We start from the raw sequence: 18,118 nt of genomic DNA on the forward strand, positions 1-18,118 counted from the left end.
AAACATAGAAACAAACGGGTTAGATGTACAAAATAAGGTACAACTGTCAGAATCAACACTTTTCCAAAACATGTCTGTCAGACTGTAGCAGCTGAAAATGTCCTGGTGGAAAAGTCTTGGAAAATGATTTCAAGGAAAACGTGGGAGCCCTGAGTCGACTTTATCGACTTCAGTTGAGGTGGTTCATTTAATTTGAGATGGCAGAGGCCGCAGCTGGACACACTGACTCATAGTCCTGTATTGATTATTTTGTACACTTGTATAACATTAAGGCTGTTTGAATACAATTGAGCCAAAGAGATGGAGTGGCGTGGCGTGGAGTGGATTCCTCTATCAGGATTCGCTCTGTCGCCTTTTCTTACTAATCTCATCATCACTAATTACTCATCAAGCCTTTGATTCTAAAGCTGCGTGGAGGGAGGTTGAAAGCGTCTCCTCTTCTCTACTCTCTCTTCATTTCTTCTCCTCTTACTCTCCTTTGCCCCCTCCCTCCCCTTCCAGATGCTGGGGCCGGGGGGTGATAAGCCTCCTCCCTCCCTCCCTGCGTCCTAAGACAGCTGTTCTCTTGGTATAGAAAAACAGAGAAGCTGTCAATAGTGGGGCAGGATTTTCTTGGCTGCCAGGGCTTTACTATCCCCTTCTATCCCATGTCTGTTACACACACACACACACACACAGACACACACACACACACACACACACACACACACACACACACACACACACACACACACAGCCCCAATACATCACTAGTAGCCCTGGTGCCCATGTCCGTCTGGCTAACAGGCTCCAGTGTGTGCGTCTAAATCCTGCCCTGATGCCAGTGCCGTGCTCACTGACACACTTCTGCTGTCCACATTACAACTGGTACACAGCTATAGCTTTAGCTGTTAGTCATTAGGGTTTATGTCATTTAAAATGACATTTTTTGACTGAATACCCCTGAAAATGTCAAATGGGGTACCTACAAAAGAATGATAAATATTAAATATGTTATTCACCTATAGTGAATTTAAGTGTACTTAAAACTATACTTTCTTCTGAAAACATTTGCAGTATTTCTATATTCGAATTTGAATGCTTTTTAGCAACACTGGACTGGACATATCCTAAAAGCACTGATTGTTATTATTATTATTATGTAAAATTTGTCAAGAACCATATAGTCTTGCATTGCAGAAGTAAATTACATTTATTCCACATTTGAGTCTAGATTTATTTTCCTGCGAATCAGAAAATACCAGTTACACCCCTTGACATTGGGTTGCATCACGTCATTGACCCGAAAATGGCATAGTTATTTTTATTTATTTATTTTCTCTCTCTCTCTCTGGATAAAGATGTTTAAATACTAAAATACCATATAAGAGGATATATGTCTAAACATTGTCTATAAAAGCAGCACATTTCGATAAAAAAGTATGTGGGAGAAATGCTGTGTAAATAACGACACAGTTAAACTCAAGGTTTGATTTTCAGTTTCGTATCTTTGATTGATGTGCCTGTGAATAAAATATGGCTTTTAAGGTGAAAAAATAATAATTTATTCATTCAGTAATAAGGAATCCTCCTGTAGCCTGAGAGGCAAAACCCAGGGCACTAAGTCCTGCTAATCATCTGGCTGCTGCCGCTGCTGCTGCTGCTCATTTACCTTATTGCTTTGAGCACACTGTAATAATTCATGGTGATGATGACTTACAGGAGTCCATCAACATTTTTTTAATCAATTTATAGACAGAAAAAAAATATCAAAGTGAAATTATTATAAGTGTAGCCCTGATTCGCATTGGAAAGTATCTCACTGTTGGGAGAGATCTCTAAATGAGCACCCTAAGAAACACAGTGGGAGAATATGCAAATTCATTCAAACTTAAACTTAATGTGACATTAAGAAATACTTTGCTTTTATTGAACTATTTAAACCCTACTGTACATCTCTGTAGTACTTACGCTCTATCAGATTAATACAGGTTTAATGCATGATAAAAATAAATAAAAGGGTGCTGTGACAACCTCTGTACATGCATGAATATTCTCAAGGTTATTCACGCACATTCATGCATAGTCAAGTAAATGTATGCAATATTGTGTGTGTGCATTCATAGTTAATGCATTATAAGGAGGAGGAATTCTGTTACGGAGGAGAACAAGAGGAATTCCCTCTGTTGAGTTTGCAGGCCCATCACCCAGGGCTTTGAACGCATCGCACAGTGGTGTATGTTGAATGAATTAGTCTATTGTAATTATTGATACACCACCCTTTTCTTTTTTGCAATGACAATTAGCCTGAATGTATTTCAATATTTCATCGTTACATGATTTTCTTTTCTCTCCCTCCTCTCTGTTGCCTATACACTATAGATATTATTCATGCACTGACAGGCAATCATTGGGATCAAATGAATCTAAAAAAAAAAAAAAAAAAGAGTCAAATGGGGATACTCTTTCCCGCTGTTACTCTAATGCCATTTGACTCTTGACATGAAATTCCCATTTATTTTGTAAGTGAGATGAAGCTGAGATGAGGGAGGGCTTATAGGCTGAGCTGCAGCAGAGCTCTCCCCGAGGTCAGATGTCTCTGAGGTTAACATCACAGGTTTTGTTTTTTCCATAGGCATGTGGATCATGTGCACAGACTCAAACTCAAATACATACAGCAGCTACAGTGTGTACATACAGTACAGCACTTAGGGTTTCCCCCCTGATCACACACTGCTGAGTGCTTTGATCAGGCGATAAAGTTGTTTCAATTCAGACGAGCGACTCTGTCACTGCAGTGTCACTCCTCTCATAAATATATTGCTCTTTGCATGCGTTATGTTTTGTCTGCTTAAGATTTACACAGCTATACATAAATCACTGTCCACTGAGAAGTTATTTATTTCCAATTTACAGCTCTATTGCTGTATCATTCCTTTGTAATATCGCTCAGTGGTGCGTGTGATGGTTTTGGAGAAAAAGGTGTTATTTGTTGATACAATTTATTCTCTTTTTCTTTTTTTTAACCTTTATATATACAGGTAATCTCATTGATACACAAGTTCATGAGAAAATGACACCCTCATTTCCAAGAGAGACCTGTTTCAGACCGACATAATACAACAATTAGTTACAGACCCACAGACATACAATACAATACACAAACATTTACATGAAAATGCCAAGTGTAAGTGGTTTTGAAAGGTACTAAAAACGGGAACAAGTTTGCGGTTAAATAACCTCTTCCATGTTTTCTGTCTTTCAGGCACGCAACTCTTACTCCAACGAGGTGGTGGCCATCAAAAAGATGTCCTATAATGGCAAGCAGACTACCGAAGTAAGTAACGCGCAAACAATGACAACAAACGCACATACAGTACAGCGCAGTGAAAAAGTATTTCTTACTTTTTTTTTGCATATTTGTCAAACTTAAATGTTTAAGATCATCCAGCTAATTTTAATATTAGACAAAAATAAACCCAAGTAAATATAAAATGCAGTTTTTAAATGATTATTTCATTTTTTAAGGGAAAAAAGCTATCCAAACCTACCTGGCCCTTTGTGAAAAAGTAATTGGCCCCCTTGTTAAATCATGAACTGACTGTGATAAACCCAATTTTTTGGAAAGCTGAGTTAAATTTCACTAGTCTCCACACCCAGGTCCAGTCACTGCCAGACATGTTGAATCACAAATAGTATCTGTCTGACAAAGTGAAGCAGGCTAAAAGATCGTAAGAAGCAACACATTATGTCATGATCTAAAGAAATTCAAAAAAAGATGAAAAAACAAAACCGCTGACATCTGTCAGTCTGTAAAATGTGTTGCAAAGCCATTTCTAAAGCTTTGGGACTCCAGTGAACCACGGTGAGAGTGTTTATAAACAAATGCACTGTATATAACGCACACAAACTATGATGCGTCTGTGAATGCACCACCACAATTAAATGGGAGTCGTTTTTCTAACCATATCACAAAAAAAGCTCAAGTTCGAGGGGGCATTTGTTGTGGTCAAGAAAACATTTATCTGTCATGTTTAGACACAAATCAAGTGAAGAGTCCACGTGTAAGACGTTTCATTTGTGGTGTTTACTGTAGGTTACCAGTAAAGAACAAAAAATAATGTAGGAATAGTTAGTCACAGCCAGTTGCAAAAATTAGAACAAACATGTGCCTCCCTTTAAAAAAAACACTGGAAAAGTTTGAGGCTGAAGGCAGAAGTGAAGTGTATTTCAGAAGCGTCCTCTGTGATCACAGCTTCCTCCACAGCTGAACTGGAGCCCACGTCTCTGTGGTTTTAGTAAACTTTCTTTTTATAAACCTGTGAATGATGGTTCTTGTGTGTGAGGAGGACACTGTCAGACAGTTTGTAACTAGTTTTTACATTTATGCGACATTAAAAAACAAAACAAAAACATCCACAGACGGCGATAACAGCTGTATAATAGCCATAACACAGAGGCCAGGCCAGCTGCACCGTTTGCAGTCAAAGTCAACAATGTGCACTTGTGTGTTCCTGAGATTGCACCTGCAGTGTGTAACCCGTCTGTATGTGCTTTTTTTTCTGTCTTGTCAGAAGTGGCAGGACATCATTAAGGAGGTCAAGTTTTTGGGACAGCTGCGACACCCAAACACGATCGAGTACAAAGGCTGCTACTTGAAAGACAACACTGCCTGGGTGAGTGGATCCTTCCTCACGGCGTCTTATTTTATCAAAGTTCCTCTCTCGCCGGTTTTGCAACAGTCTCAGTTTATCTTTTCCTTCCTCTCTTGTCTGATCCTTTTCCTCTTTGTCTTCATCCCCTCTCTCTCTTGTGTCCCACTGACCGTGTTTTTTTCCCCCCCTGCTGCCTGTTAAAGTCTCTCTCTGCACCGACTCCATTGTAGATGTGATAATGTGATAAAGTGATCAGTTTGCAGAACTTCACAAACTTGACTTTAAGCTTTTGTGTTCAGGATATTTTATGGTGAAGTTCTCATGATTAGTTATTCATCATCTGTAAATGTATTCTGTTTCAGCTGGTGATGGAGTACTGCCTGGGCTCCGCATCAGATTTACTAGAGGGTAAGTGTATTTATTAATGTTTAATGTGCACTCACACTTTGAAACATATGATTATAAAACTGTTTTTTTTTATTGTCCGTGTCAGGATTTTTAGCCACAGAGTTATCGCACAAGGCCAAGAAATGGTTTTACAACCACACCACCACCAAAAATCTTTTAATATCAGAGTCATTTTTTTTTTACATTTGGGTTATTGGACGCATTCAATAAATTCAAGATAACACATGAATAAGTGAGCTTCAGACAGGACAAGGCTGCCTTTTACCAACTCTGTCTGGTCTTTATGCAAAACCAAGCAAACTTAAGCAGAAGCAGATACTTCTTCGACTCTTTGGAGAAAAGAAAACATCTAAAACTCGTCTTTTTGAAGGAACTTGTGAATATGTGACCATCAAACTCAGACCAGTCTGATGTACTGAGAACAAAAACACATTCTTTATATGTTGTTATTGTTATTGTTATTATTAATATAATTCTAACCTTTATTTAAACTCTGAGATATATTGAGGAAGCAACCTCATTAATTACAATATAGCCGAGACAAAACACAAAACATTTGAAACATACAATGAACATATCAGAAATAACAAAAAGTAAAAGTGACAAAGGTAAATTGAAAACAGAGAAGTCTAATTAAAAACAGGAGCAGTTGAAGGTAAAAGAAGATGCAATCGTGGATTTAAATTGTCCTAATGATAAAAGTTTGCATTCTCTTTTTGCTCTCGTAGATTTTTTGCACATTGGTTTTTAGTTGACTCTGCTATTGCTTTAAAATAAGTCTCATTAATCCACTCTTTATCATGGTAGCTCATTATTGTAGGTTTATTTGACCACACAAACGAGTCCAGAGTATGTTTTGACCTCAGCTCTTGAGGTTTGTGCTCAACTTACCCAACATGAGGAACTGCCTGCTATCAGATGGCTGCATTTGTTTGCTGAAAAACCCATAGAAACCTCATGATCTGTGATTATTTCCTGTGGTTTTTTGTTAGCATCATGTGAAGATCACTGTAGAACAAACCATATGTGTCTGTGTGAATGCATGCATAGGGTGCATCGTTGCGTCATGAAGCAAGTTGTTGCAGAGTTAATGTGAATTTATGTTGTTTATGCGGTCTGACCTGTGATACTGGCCAGAGAAAGTCTGATACAGATTAAAAAAAACAAGAAAACATAATAGTTTTAGTCCAGTTTCTAGATGAAACCTCCCAAAAAACATTCTCCAGTTATCAAAGCTCGGACTGTCCTGAACTGCTCACCCCGGTAAAACATTTTCTGACCTGATCCTAATGTGTTATTTTAAGCACCTATGTGTGCACTCATCACTGACGTAGACACGCTGTCATAACAGTTGGCTGTGGCCTGTTTTCTTTGGACTTTGGCCTGTGTAAAAGTTTCTCAGTGATAGTTCTGCTCTGACCTTTCTGGGATGGAGTCTGTCTGTCCACAGGGAGCCAGCTCAGGAGTCAATATCACAGCTGTTTACGTGTTATCCATATGGTGGATGCAAAGTACTTTCTGACGGGGCTGACAGCAACAGCAGACAGACTTCGAGAGTCTTTTTTTTTCCTTAAAAACCACAGATAAAAACTTTTATCAGGGCCTGTATGATGAATACAGTTCATTATTGCATCACTCAAATCCTTCGATGTTCCCCACTCATTTCCATTGTACTTATTTCTCCCCCTCCCAAGTTCATAAGAAACCGCTCCAAGAGATGGAAATTGCTGCCATTACCCACGGTGCCTTGCTAGGACTGGCTTACCTACATTCCCATAATATGATTCACAGGTGAGTCAAGTTTGCTTCCTCTTCTTTGCAACAGGAGCATCACCACACACTCACACCGACTCCAGCAAAGACATGATGATGAAATGAGACGAGAGGCGCTCATGCTCTCCCTTTATTGCAGCGTTTTGCTAATTAAGTTGTAAAAAGAAAACCTCACGTCTGCACTTGTTTCATGCTTCTCGAGCTTCACTGTGAGGAGGTAACAACCCTCCATGTTGCACCGGCTCCAACAATATTATCTTTTAATGGCAGACAGATTTGATTGACGTCCAACTGTGGTGCGGCGTCAGACCCACAGTGTACCCTCATCTTCATCTGCAATCATGCATCATGTTTTGTTGTTTTCCTTTTTTTACTCTGATGACTTGTACTGTAGGTTCTCTTGGCTGTGAAGCTGATATCCTCTCTCTCCATATGTTCACCCCTCTCCTCTCTCTCCCCTCATCCAGAGATGTGAAAGCTGGTAACATCCTGCTGACTGAGCTCGGTCAAGTCAAACTGGCCGACTTTGGCTCTGCCTCCATTGCCTCACCTGCCAACTCCTTTGTGGGAACACCTTACTGGTTAGTATAAACAGCCTTAAAGAGGAGCTATACAGGATTTGTAGCTTAACTATGCTACATTTTTACCTTTGTAACAGTTCGTCAGTCCGTCAGTTTGTTTGTCAGTGGTGGTGTGGGCAGAAAAAAAGACACGTCCACAAAATAGGTTACTTGGGAGTTCACGACTGTAGCTACTTTATTGAGCAAAACAATAAATATCATACATGACAAAGCGGTCTCACGTTACTCACTGTTTGATGAATTGAGAATCAAAGAAAAAGAGAAATACGGGAGCTCAATAATGGCGTCCACTCTTTGTGTACTCGTCTTCTCAACTGACCAAAACAAAGGCGCTGCTCAGTGACGTCCTGAGCTAAAATGCTAGCTTGCTAAATTCAACGAGACGAGTTGCAGCATCATTATGGTGCAAAATATAATAGTTATGATAATTTTATTTATAAAACACCTTTCAAAACAAGGTTACAAGATGCGAGAAAGGGTCTTGGACTTTTGAATTTTGTATTTTGAATATACAGACTCCCGCACACTGTTACACTTGCACAAAAACAAACTTTTATTGGCTGCAATGTTTCAGTACTGTGACCTCCTTCAGGCAAACCGGTCAGGTCACAGTAGCGAAACGTTGCAGCCAATAAAAGTGTAATAGTGTGCGGGAGTCTGTATATTCGCTTCATTTGCGGATCTACTTATCCGTCTCCTATGCACCTGTACAGCAAATAGATGTGCAAAGTATTTTTTTCCTCTTCTCTTTTTTTTGTATTTTCAAAATGTAGCCTGTTTTTTCCAGGATCTCTTACCTCTAACAGACATTTGGTAGAAGATCAGCCTGAACTGGGTTATATAGTATATATTTTACTTGGTGTGTTTCTCCAGTGTCTGTTTTATTTTGTTGGGGGGTTTTTTGCACAGGAATTACAAAGTGTTTTGCTCAAGTTATAGCTGCTTTTATGTCAGGATGAGAGCTCTTCATGTTGTTGTCATCACATTGTCACTGATGCCGGAGTTTGAAACATCTGAAGCTGGTGTGTGTGTGTGTCATAAGTTATGGTGGGACTTAATGAAAGTTTCATGAATCCAGCGATGTCAGATATTTCGGTTTATGTCACAATATAGTTCAAGTGTATTATATAAAGCTGCCATAATATCTTCTGTTGTTTTGTAGAAAAATGATCAGCTCGTCTTTATCCACCAAAATATTCACTCACACACTCTTGGCAACTTTGATGGGGAATGAAATCATCACGTAATCACTCATCATGTTAAATTCCGCCTTCCCAAAACTGAGCTGCTATCACAGCATAGCAGAGTCTTTAAAAGCTATGAGAGGCTTAGCAGATTATAACATTTTCATGGATTTTACCTCATACTTGAAAAAAACTGTGTGTTTATACTGTATGTGTGTGTGCGTGTGTGTGTCCTCAGGATGGCCCCAGAGGTGATTCTAGCCATGGACGAGGGTCAGTACGAGGGGAAAGTGGACATATGGTCCCTGGGTATCACTTGTATTGAACTGGGTGAGCAGATGTCAACCTACTGGTCAAACATTAACATATTCATCTAACTGAGCTAAATTGATTAAAAAATAATTCAACAAGTGGAAGAAAAGTAAATGTTTGTGATTTTTTGTGATTGTGAAAACTGGCACTAAACATAGCTCTCCGTTCTCAATCTATCTCTGTCTCTTCCTTCTCTTCTCTTCTCTTCTCTTCTTCTTTTAGCGGAGCGTAAACCGCCCTTGTTCAACATGAACGCCATGAGTGCCTTATATCATATCGCCCAGAACGACTCTCCCACGCTGCAGTCCAATGAGTGGTGAGTTGTACAATATTACCGTTCAATATCAGAACTGTTTATCACCACCACCACCATCCCACAATTAACTGACAAAGCCCCAACGCCAGAAATGAGTCATGCTATCGAAACTTATTTATAATCCACACAATCAAAATAAAAGCCGGGGAAATGCTGCTACAATACCTCCAGTCAGCTGTGAAAGAAAAGAAAAAGAAAAAGGGAACGAATGCCCAGTCTGGAGTGGGCTCAGTCAGAGTAAGACATCCCCGTGTTAATCTGCACGACCCTGTGATCCGTGCGACAGGCCTCGTGCGAGGTCACGCTCTAAGTCTCTTATGTAATTACCTGAGACGCCTCATCCAGTGGAAATATTGTGGAGTAATAAATACGCACATGTTCCCGTGGGGCTGTAGAGCACATATTTAATTGTACATCAACGTCAAAAAACAACGCAGTGTGATTATTCTAATCTTATTTTTGTTTTTTTGTTTGCCATACTAAGTAGGATGTTTCTTTTTCTATCCACACTGCTCGTTCTAGATGTAATATGGGTAGAAAAACAGCCTGCTTTATGCATTACTTTATGCTGCTCTCAGCCTTTACAGCTCATGACTGTGGTGGATGCTAATAGATTCTCTAGAGACTCTCCTTCCAGACATCAAAAAAAAACTTTAAGCAATTTAATTTAGGCCAGCAGGTTTTAAACAGCTCTCTGCTGTCTCTTCACAACACCAGCCCATCCCACAGTGTCGAAAAAACGCACCTTCTTCCAGTCAAGACCGGTTGTTCTGCTGGAAATCATCACGAAATGTTTCATTTTTCATGTTGGTGCAGATAATGAGTTAAGAAACTACATGTGAATTTGAAACAGTTGATTTCTGCTGATACAGAATATCTCTCTCTGGTGAAGAAATTAAACTGATTTGGTTCTTCTTTTTTTTTTTAATTCTGGCAAAAATGAAGATTATTTAATATATCTGGATGAACTATTTGATGATTTGTTACTTTTTGAGCTTTCACAAAACTGTAAACTGATGTAAACTTTGACTCAGGAGAGATTGGATGTATATTTTATAGAAAGCCGAGGTAATTTGGCCCAAAAAAACAACAACAAAAAAGATATAAAAGGAAAGTACAGTAGTGGTAAATTAGCCCGGCAGCAAAACATTCCCCCACTCCTTTGAGCTGCTGCTGCTGTGGCCACTGTTCACACATCGCATGTGAGGTGCGACTGTCATGGGAGAAACGACGCTCATGAAATATTAACCCTATGTTTGATGTTGTTTTCCCCTATAATTCACCTTTGTGCGCTCGTCACTACCACTGGTATGAAAGTGAACGACGTGTTTGAGGTTTGAGGCGTGCAGAGTCGTGCAGGTGTCTGCGTCTTGTGATTCTTTCTTTTTTTTTGCAATAATCTGAATCTCCTTTGTTCTCCATCAGCCTGAAGGCACCAGTGGCCTTCCTGTGTCTTCCACCCGAGTTAAAATAAGGATTCCTTTTTCTTTTCTTTTTTTTTAACACATCTACAAGAGAGCGTGCGTGTGTTGTGGGCTCTGACAAAAAAAAAATCAAGTCATGAGAAACAGGGCCTTTTTAAGAATTTGCAGCCTGGCTTACGACTGTGCACGGAGATCGCCTGTTTGTAAAATTAGCGTCGGTTTTCTAACATCGGGGCTGAAGCTCGGGCGGTGCAGTGCAGTGCAAGGGGTTGTGGTATTTTTGGAGGAGCTCCAACGGCCCCCGAGGCGTTAGCAACATCCCGCCAGATGAGACGAGTAGAGACATCGGCTCTGTAGCGTTACTTCACTACACAAACACAAGGCCGCACTGTACTGTACACACAACTGGGCTTGACATACCTTGGCCAACCCACAGAGGGACATTCGAGGTAGACGTCGAGGTGGAGCTTTTGCACTCACTGACCCCATAATGACCCTGAAAAGTGCACAAACTGTCAAAAAATATGTATTTTTAAGGCGACTGTATTTTACCGTCCCCACCACAACAACAACTACAACAACCCAAACACACCCTGTTACATATATTGTGTTACAAAGAGCATATTTTTAGATCCGAGTCAGTAGCACAGTGTTCCACGGCTCCAGTGGCCTATATTTTTATTGCTCCACATATTTACATAACACATATACTATGATTCATACTATATAGGGGGGGGGGGCACAGCCACACAGAGAGATTACAAAGGATTTCTGCAGCTTAATTCATTGATATGATAAACAGAAAGTGGAGATTACTCATCACGTTAAACATTCATTGACAATAAGTGCAGTAGGTGTGTGTCTGTGTGTGTTACAATAGAGAGCGTCGCTGCTGTTAATGCTCATCATCTATAACCCCGCTTATCTCATCTCTCCTCGTCCTCTTTACCCAGGTCTGACCCTTTCCGGAGCTTCGTCGACTACTGCCTACTGAAAATTCCTCAGGACAGACCCTCGTCAGGGGAGCTGCTAAGAGTGAGTGGGCTTCCTCTGTTAATCCCTCCAGCTGTGACCTCACTTCCTGTCTCGCTCGCGGTCCCCCCGAAGCCATGCGGATGAGTCACTCCGCAACCCACCCACCCGCCCACTCACCCACGGCTCCCTAATATGCAAGCAGATACACAGTGTATTCTTCAAACGCAAGCATCAGGCACCCCGCTGAGAACTGCCTCTCTCTCTCTCTTTATTTTTTATTTTTTTATTTTTTCACTCCCATTTGTTGCAACTCTTGTTTCTCGTGCTGCGCCTTGTAGCCATGGGCCTTAAGGGCTCTGTACAGTGTGTGTGTGTGTGTGTGTGTGTGTGTGTATGTGTGTGCAGCCTCTACATCAGTCCTTTGATAAAGGCCCCTGACTGATGCAGGTTTTAAATGCTACTTCTTCTACACATCATATATATATATATAGTATAATTAGTGTCTTTGTTCTTGCATGACAGAAAACATGCAAAATTAGAAGCATTTAAAGAGGAACTATGCAAATCTGGTCGCTTTTCCTGCTGTTTTGCTAACCCTCCTTCCGGCCATGTGCATTTATTTACAACAAAGCCAGCAAGAAATCAATCAATAGAGCGGTGCATAACGTTATATATCATATACGATGTTACAACGTGTATATTTGTGTAGTTTAATCTGTCATAAAACAAGAGATTACAGGTTACGAGGCGCGTGGTGCTGCAGAGACGAGAGCTGGGACACTGGGGCGGAGGCTCTGATCTTGCAAGGTTGTATTTCAGCCAAGAGACACAATAAGTGACACACACGTGGAAGGCAGAGAGCCTCCATTCTCCCTCTAACAAGTTTAGCCATTTATTAAACCATTACAATTACCCCAAAGCTCCAATTAAGGTAAAAATAGTTAAGTATAGCATAATAGCACTAATAGCATAGTTAAGCTACAAACCATGCACAGTTCCTCTTTAAGAAATTGTACGCTCTTTTCTTTACATGTGACAGTTAGATTTTTATCATAGAAACAACTTATGTTTAATTTTGAAATCATGGACCAAAAAGGTGTAGGCTGAAGCCGTGGCTTGTTATTCCTACACCTTATTACATTAAGATATGCAATACAAGATAAAAAGCAACAACAAAAAAAACAAAGAAAGACAAAACCAGGCAGAATAGATAAATGTTATGGCTTATATTTGTACAACAAAAGAGAAAACTAAGAACAAACAAGCTTGACTTCCCAGTTCTCCAGTGTGTCATGATACAGCTCACCTCACCTGCTCTATATTTGTCAATTATTTTGGATTTATACTTCTTATACTTGCTACAGTTTTTTCCAACTCCCTTTACAGGCTCAGTATGTGGTGACTTTTCATGTTTGTTCCTGTGTGGCTTTTCTGGATTTTATTGAAAAAGACAGGGAGATGGTTGAAGCTTCAAATACAACTGTGTAAAATTTGGCCTGAGGAATAGAAAGAAATTGGGATTTTTTTTGGTGTGTAACAACTTTCAAGGTCGAGAAGGAACCTTCAAGGTAAAAAAATAATAATTTTGACACGTGGCTTCGCTGTGATCTGGCAAAAAAGAAACGCAAACAAATGACATAACCGAGGAATGCTGCAGGTCGGTCTTCATGCACCTCATGCACAACAACCCCCCCACCTTAAAAAGTACACCGGTCTCACCAGCTCTTTGTGTGATGACTGAGGAGCGGGGGGGGGGGTTGATCTTTTTGTTTATTTGACCAGTAGGTAATCCTATTGGTCCCCACTAAGAGTTTTATGTTCTTGTTGATCACGCTCAACAGTGCTGCTTTCACACCTGCCTCACCTGTTTGTTTTTTTTAAGCCATGAAGGAGTGAGGTACTGTAAGATAGTGGTTAGACGGATAAGAGGGGAGAGAGGGGGAGATAGGGGGAGGGAGGGCGAGGGCTCTGGACGCCGGTCGTCAGGATAGGATCTCTTCCCAGCACCCCTGACCCAAATCCTGACCGAAAAAACCATTAAAGAGGGATAAGTACCAAACAGACTTTGGATCAGTGTCGAAAAGGGCTGCTTTATGTTGGAGGGCTTTTTGGGGGTAGGAGTGTAGCTTATGATTAATACCCCACTTTCCCCTCACATACACGTACACACACTCTCTCTCTCTCTCTCTCTCTCTCTCTCTCTCTCTCTCTCTTTATCAGTGTGCACCAACACACACACACAGACACACACACGGATACAGAGAGGCACACGCCCCTCCAAGCTCTTTAAAGGGGAAATCAGGTCACTAATCTGGGGGCCTTGAGCTATCAGCTTCAGGTTAAACACACTCTCTCTCTCCCTGTGTGTACCTCATCCAGAGTGATGATAATAATTACATAAATAATTAAATAATAACCGCTTAGTGACCTACTCCCATAAGTACTCACAGTTTATGCAAAAAATACTCTCTTGTACAGTTAAAAATAGCTCTGGGTGTTATTTGAGTTGTATTTTGTACTTTTTTTTTTTTTTTTGTAAATCCCACAGTTTAACTAGTAAACCACAGATATTCCCAGTGTAACAGCAGATTCCCAAAGAGGCTGTGATTGAATTTATTCATTTTTATGTGTTTTTTTTACAAGCCAAAAACTTAAAGACACCGTGATTAATAACAATATGTGTTTAAATACAATAAAGATAAAGAAAGAGAGTCTGATAATGCGACAATGAAGTGTACATAGAGGGGGAATCGGGGGTTGGAAATATCGTCACTTCTTCTTAACGCTGCCTTTTTATAATGAGGAAAAATCCTGGAGATAAGTTGTCGCTGGTGGACGGGACGGGGGTGGCCAGCCCGCCCACGCTCTGTGGGTCCGTCAGAAAACGGGACAAATCACTCTCATCTCTATTTTCAGAGCGTGATGTCATTCCCCTGTGTCCTGACTAACCCATTACACCAGCATCTGTCACATGGAGAGGAAGGTGTACGGAGAAGAGGGAAAAAAAAGCTGGGAATGGAACCTAAAAAAATATATTTTTAATCATACAGTATATTATATATATTTTAGTCCTGTACTCTGGCATTTCGTACATTTCAGTCATTTGAAGCACACGATATTTTATGAATGAGCGTGACTAAGAGGGAGGTGTGAATGTGAATGTGTGGTGGAGTGGGTGGGAAGCACAGGAGAGATGTATTTATTTTTGTTTTTAGTCTTATTTTTATCTGAATGTCAGAGCAGCACAGTGCCCCAAAATATAAAACAACACCACACACACACACACACACACACACACACACTCTTACCCACCCCTTCCTACTCCCAAGCCACCAGCCCCACCCACCACTTTGACCTGCTGATTATGTAACAATCTAAATAATTATATAAAAGCCGTAATGACCTGGCCTCCGCCAAAATTACACCTCCACCAAATTACAGAACGGGTCGGTTGGTTGGTTCCTTACAGTCGAACTGATCACAGCTTAGAAATGTGGTTCACTAAACAGTTTAGTGTAAAACCGACCGTGTTAGGAAACATTAAACAGTCATGTTTTTATAACGGTAATCCTGCTGTTGCTGTTGGTCTTAAACTTTCTCAGTGTGGGAATGAAACATCAGGTTGCTAGTATACAGCAGCGCGTGTGTGTGTGTGTGTGTGTATATATACAGATACAGTTATTAAATGATGATTTTAAATAAGCCTTGATTTAATTCCTCCTTTCAGACAGGTTAATGTTTGTAGGCCTTGAACTAAAAACGGAGAAAATCCAGATTAAGAGACTGAAACCTCTCAATTAATTATCAGCATATTACTCATTGGCTGGTTCTTGTTTCTTTCCGTTAATTGAATCGAAGCCATCCTTAACTGGATGCCAAGGCAAATACTGTTTAAGACATTATTTATTAAGGGGGGAGGATTAAGAGTATTTGTGAAAATTGATTTTTATGGGCAATCGTGCACAGATCCCATGTGTTGAGTTGAGTGCACTGAGGATGTAGCTGCATGGGACTCCCAGGACCGGCTGAGCAAACTACAGGCGCCCTCTAGTGACAGTCCCAGCTGTGGTGCTAAGTCAAACACAACAGCACATAATACAATGCAATTTATAAGATTTACAAGAGCATCAATGAGCCATGTGAAATCCTTAAAGTCATATTGCTTCGACGCTGTTAATGTATCAAAGTGCAAAACTTTAAATCATTCATATTTCCTCCTCATTTCCAGAAGACACTCCCTTTTTGTTTGACTTTACTCCCCAAACTAATGTTTATTCCTTCCTATTAATGTTTATATTATTACTTTAAGCTGCTTTGATTTTTTTAATGCAAAACATTTAGATAAAGATGTAAGCGCTTGTTGACATCAATCTCTTGTCATACTTAAGTTATGGTATGTACAGTACATAGGTTGAAAGTAATACATTTTCTCTTCTCAAATAACTTCTCTAACTGACTTTCTCTGTCGTCTTTTTTTCTTCCGACCAGCATGATTTTGTGCGTCGGGAGCGGTCGCCGCGCATTCTCATCGACCTCATCCAGAGGACCAAGGATGCGGTGCGTGAGCTGGACAATCTGCAGTACCGCAAGATGAAGAAGATCCTCTACCAGGAGAAACACATAGGAGCCATGGGAGAGAGCCAGGAGGAGGAGGAGGTGGGAGAACAAAAAAACACCTTTTTAAAAAGGATTACTTCAAACACTCGAAGGAGGCAGGTGGAGAATAAAAACATGAAATCAGTTAAAGCGCCATTTAAATTCCGATCACTGTCCTCCTTCGTAACTTTCACCTCAAAGGCAAATCTGTCATCAATCCACAGTGTGTATTATACTGTATAATCACATGCAGCAACAGAGCCAAGTGGTAGTTGATAAAACAGCAATAATAACGGCCAGGGCATGCACTCAAAATCAATAACCAGCTGGCAGGAAACTACAGTACAGGCAAGGAACTAACAATGCTTTTTAAGATCTATTCATCTACAAATTATTTAAAATCTGAAAATGATGACAAATATCCATCACAGCTATTATTTTATAATCATATTAGGCAGAGTTCAGCACGATCGTTGCATTAAAAGGAGGATCTCAGACTCACGGCACCAAAGGGAGGAGGACAGTCTCTCCTCAGTCTGAAGTGATGTTATATAAAAGTCTTCCTCCAGCGGCCCACCGTGGTCTGACACTGAGATGGAAAATGCCCCGTACCTGACCCTGGCCCGAGGCGGCATGAACAGGCATCGACAGCCAGCAGCCAGCCTGTAGCCCACAGCACTGTAGTGTCATCCTACACCATGTGATGCAATTCAGTTCAGAGCGGCCACCAGACCTCGCTGCAACAAGACACCGCCCGCCCGCCTGCCCGCCGCTGTAGACCTGCAGTCCCCAAACCTTGCTTAGTGTGGTTTCAGGGAGGGGGACGACGCGCAGTGTTTAGTTTAGTGAGTTTATTTCGGTCTCGAAGAATCAAATATGCACATCACTAGAATATATACGTATGATTCAAACACAAAACAAACAACAGTTCACTTCTTTTTAAATCCAAAACAAAACAAAACAAATCAAATGTACCTTGACCGAAAAGGTGTAGGAGGCTGAAGCTTCATCTAATTTTGCCCACCCTTCTTATGTTAACAGTTTCCATCAGCTCATTTTAGAAATTTAGAAAGAACAAAACATGTGTATGTATATTGTACATACAGAAGGCAGTTTACGAGCACACTGGTGTTCATAATTCAGTTTTATGTTTATTAATAGTATTATTTTTAAATACGTTTTTCAATCTATTAAGTGTGTTTACATATTTTCATTTCTGTTTCTAAATTATTCCATAGATTAACTCCTTTAATTGATATACAGTGCCTTGCAAAAGTATTCATACCCCTTGAACTTTTCCACATTTCGTCACACAACTGTTACGCCCCAGTACTTTGTTGGCCCAGAGGGGCATAACAAGGGACCCAACAATGACCCAAAATACAAAGACAAAGGCACTAACTTAACTAAAAGAGATTTAATACCAAAAATATACAGATACAAACAAGTAGACAAACTAAAACAGAAAGCCATGATGGGAGGCAGGCAAGCCCAGCAGTCCCCAGCACTGCCCCCGCCCTCTGGTGTCAGCTGCAGGGTATTTAGCTCAGTGGACCAGGTGAGCCTCGTTTCGCTGATTGGGACCTGGGTGGAGTTGTGGGAGAACAAGGAGAAGGGAGGGAAAGACACAGACAAGGCCGAACCCCTTCCGGCCGTAACACAACCACAAACTTAAATGTATTTAATTGGGATTTTATGTGATGGACCAACACAAAGAAGCACATAATTATGATAAAGCATAAATAAAAATCTGAAAAGTGCAGCGTGCAGTGCATATGTATTCAGCCCCCTGAGTCCATACTTTGTTGAACCATCTTTCACTACAATAGGCTTTATGCCTAGCTCCACTACTTCCTGAACCGAAGCCAGCACTTTTATTTCATGTTTTACATTATTGGACAAACTGATTGATCCA

The 18,118-nt window shown here is 40.5% G+C and overlaps 1 protein-coding gene across 2 annotated transcripts in view; it reads left to right on the forward strand.

Moving 5' to 3' along the window:
* The window catches only part of taok3a (TAO kinase 3a), an 85,731-nt gene that overhangs the window by 41,874 nt on the left and 25,739 nt on the right, over positions 1-18,118 (forward strand). For both annotated transcript variants that reach the window (XM_085786252.1, XM_085786253.1), the window contains exons 4-12: positions 3,245-3,316; positions 4,554-4,655; positions 4,997-5,042; positions 6,737-6,833; positions 7,283-7,396; positions 8,819-8,910; positions 9,115-9,208; positions 11,586-11,667; positions 16,096-16,263. In XM_085786252.1, the coding sequence (XP_085642378.1) occupies positions 3,245-3,316; positions 4,554-4,655; positions 4,997-5,042; positions 6,737-6,833; positions 7,283-7,396; positions 8,819-8,910; positions 9,115-9,208; positions 11,586-11,667; positions 16,096-16,263 (867 nt within the window). The remainder of the gene's footprint in view (positions 1-3,244; positions 3,317-4,553; positions 4,656-4,996; positions 5,043-6,736; positions 6,834-7,282; positions 7,397-8,818; positions 8,911-9,114; positions 9,209-11,585; positions 11,668-16,095; positions 16,264-18,118) is intronic.

This window comes from Trachurus japonicus, chromosome 9 (genome assembly GCF_045865225.1).
Source record: "Trachurus japonicus isolate A0001 chromosome 9, Traja_1.0".
Lineage (NCBI taxonomy): Eukaryota > Metazoa > Chordata > Actinopteri > Carangiformes > Carangidae > Trachurus > Trachurus japonicus.